General features: G+C 42.4%; 1 protein-coding gene across 1 annotated transcript in view; it reads right to left on the reverse strand.

Moving 5' to 3' along the window:
- LOC108517354 (nik-related protein kinase-like) overlaps positions 1–1,894 on the reverse strand; it is a 47,038-nt gene extending 45,144 nt beyond the window's left edge. The window contains 2 exon segments of the mRNA XM_017855232.1: positions 127–1,376; positions 1,800–1,894. Of these exon segments, the coding sequence (XP_017710721.1) occupies positions 127–1,376; positions 1,800–1,894 (1,345 nt within the window).
- Between the last annotated feature and the right edge of the window lie 441 nt (positions 1,895–2,335).

Here is a 2,335-nt window from a genome sequence, read left to right on the forward strand (position 1 = left end):
AATTAAAGCTATATTTCAGTAGAGATATTGAAAAATATTTTCTCATATTTAGTCACAATTATCTAGAAATTTCAGGAAAATTTATTTGAAGTACAAATTATTTATCTTCTGTGGAACACAAGGAATATTTATTTCATTTGGTTTTACTGAGAAAATCATCAGCATGAGCTATCACATTTTCTCCTCATTTTGACTCAGAGTAAAATATCAAAATTCTTACTTTATCAACTTGTCTCAATTCTTCCTCATGCTGATTAAAGATATCTTCCCATCTGTGTTGGCGCCTTCGCCTGCGGGCTTCTAAATCTGAGAGTTCAAGCTCTTCAGGTCTCCGTGATGACTTTGCCCTGAACCTCTTTGGCGATAGTCTTTTTGCCAGTGCTTGCCTCAGAGTAGAAACTTTAGATTTTTTCTCCCGTGCCTGTTCTGGTTGTGAGTAAAACCTATTTGATGACAGATTTTCCATCAGGGTTTGCAACGGACCAAGTGGCTTTGAGTTATTTGAGTTTGGTGCTCGAAGCAAGTCTTTTGATAGTCCCTCTATCAGTGCTTGAACTGAGCCAATTGCCTGTGGGGGTTCTAGTGTCCAAGCCTGTGCCTGAGGTGATCTTTCAGTTTGACCCTCTACTGGAATGAGCACCTGAGTATCCAAATGTAGTGGCAGCAGCACATGGTGATCCTGTGATAGCAGGGGCAGGAATACCTGGGCATTTACTCGTAATGACTCAGGTTCCTCTGCCTCAGTCTCTGCCTGTGCAGGCTCGGCAGCCTGTTCCCGTACCTCTGGCTGTTCAGGTTCCTGGTTCTGCTCCAGCTCTTGTTCAGGCACCTGGTCGTGCCTCTGCTGTTGTTCAGGGGTCTGGCCCTGCCTTTGTTGTTCGGGTACCTGATCTTGACCCTGAAATTCCTCTGGTACTTGGTCCAGATCTTGTGGTTCCGATGTCTGGGTCTGGGTCTGCAGCTTTTTGGATACCTGGGCCTGTACCTGCCAAAGCCTAGGTGCCCTAACCTGTGCCTGTAGTGGCATGAGCACCCTGGCTGCCCTCCGTAGTCGTGGAGGTGCCTTAATCTGCATTTGTAGAGGTTTAGAGGCCTTAGCCTTCACCTGAGCCTGTAGTGGCATGAACACCCGAGCTGCCCCTTGTAGTCGTTGAGGTGCCTGAGCCTGCCCCTTTAGAGGCCTAGGTGCACTGTCCAGGGCCTGCAGTGGCATGAATACCCTGGCTGCTCCCTGTAGCTGCTGAAGTGCCTGGACCTGTGGCTCTTCTCGATCAGGAAGCCACCTTGGCTGAGAGGGTTCTCCATGCAGGACTCTAAGTGGTCTGCATCTGCTGCTGGTTGGCAATCTCAGAAGCTCATGAGTGCAAGAGGGTCCTCTAAAATAAACACACAAATTATTGGCATACAATTAGAATTTTTAGTGGAATGGAGCCATTCAGGGGCATTGTTTTTACTTTAAAAGATGGACATTTTCTGCAATGAAGATATCTTCAGTTAACCTTTCCGAAATCATTCCCTTAATGTCTGAAATATTCTGCAGGTAACATTTGTATTACTAATGTATTCAATTAATGAAATCTGATATCTACTTGATCATTCACTTGCCAGATATTAAGGAGTCTTTGGGTAGTAATAAAGAATTCTCCTCACATTTTCACTCAATATCTCTTAAAACAGAGATTTGTTATTTGTTGTATCAGAAAGAATTAAGTCTTTCTGAGTCAAAGGCAACAGTATGGAATCAACTGCCTTATGTGAATTGCTATCATCAAATTATATATGCAATTTGTGGAACGCACCTGAATCTTCTCATGGTGTACTGTTCCTTAATAGCTTCTTCTCTTTCAAAGATCAAAGGTATTCCTTTTTTTATGAAAGAGAAAACATAATGCATAAACAGTCAGCAGATAAGCATGTTATCCACTTTAGTCACGTTGTTCCCTCTGCTTCTCAGGATGTGGAGTGAATTACAAGGGCAAGAAGGTAGCCCTTCAAACATACTTGGTTTGTGATGTAGACCATATTCTAGTTTCTAGGCCCACTTTTGCAGCACAATATAGCTATTGCATGCAGATTAATTTCTCTGAACAGAGAAAAGAAAATTTAGCAATCTGATTTCTGCAATTCTAAAGAGAAAGAAGAGAGAATGGGACAAAGGGAGAATGAGACAAGAGAAACTCTAAATAATGGTGAGCATAACTTAAAGCTGTGGGCTCTAGATGTAAGGACTTTATGGCTTGAAACTGATATTTGGTCTTTTCAATGAGAAGGCAAATTCTTAATTCTGTGTTTTACACTAAACACATTGAAAACTTTCAGCTTCTTTCCTATCAGC

Source organism: Rhinopithecus bieti, unplaced genomic scaffold (genome assembly GCF_001698545.2).
Source record: "Rhinopithecus bieti isolate Rb0 unplaced genomic scaffold, ASM169854v2 scaffold_41612, whole genome shotgun sequence".
In the NCBI taxonomy this organism is placed as follows: domain Eukaryota; kingdom Metazoa; phylum Chordata; class Mammalia; order Primates; family Cercopithecidae; genus Rhinopithecus; species Rhinopithecus bieti.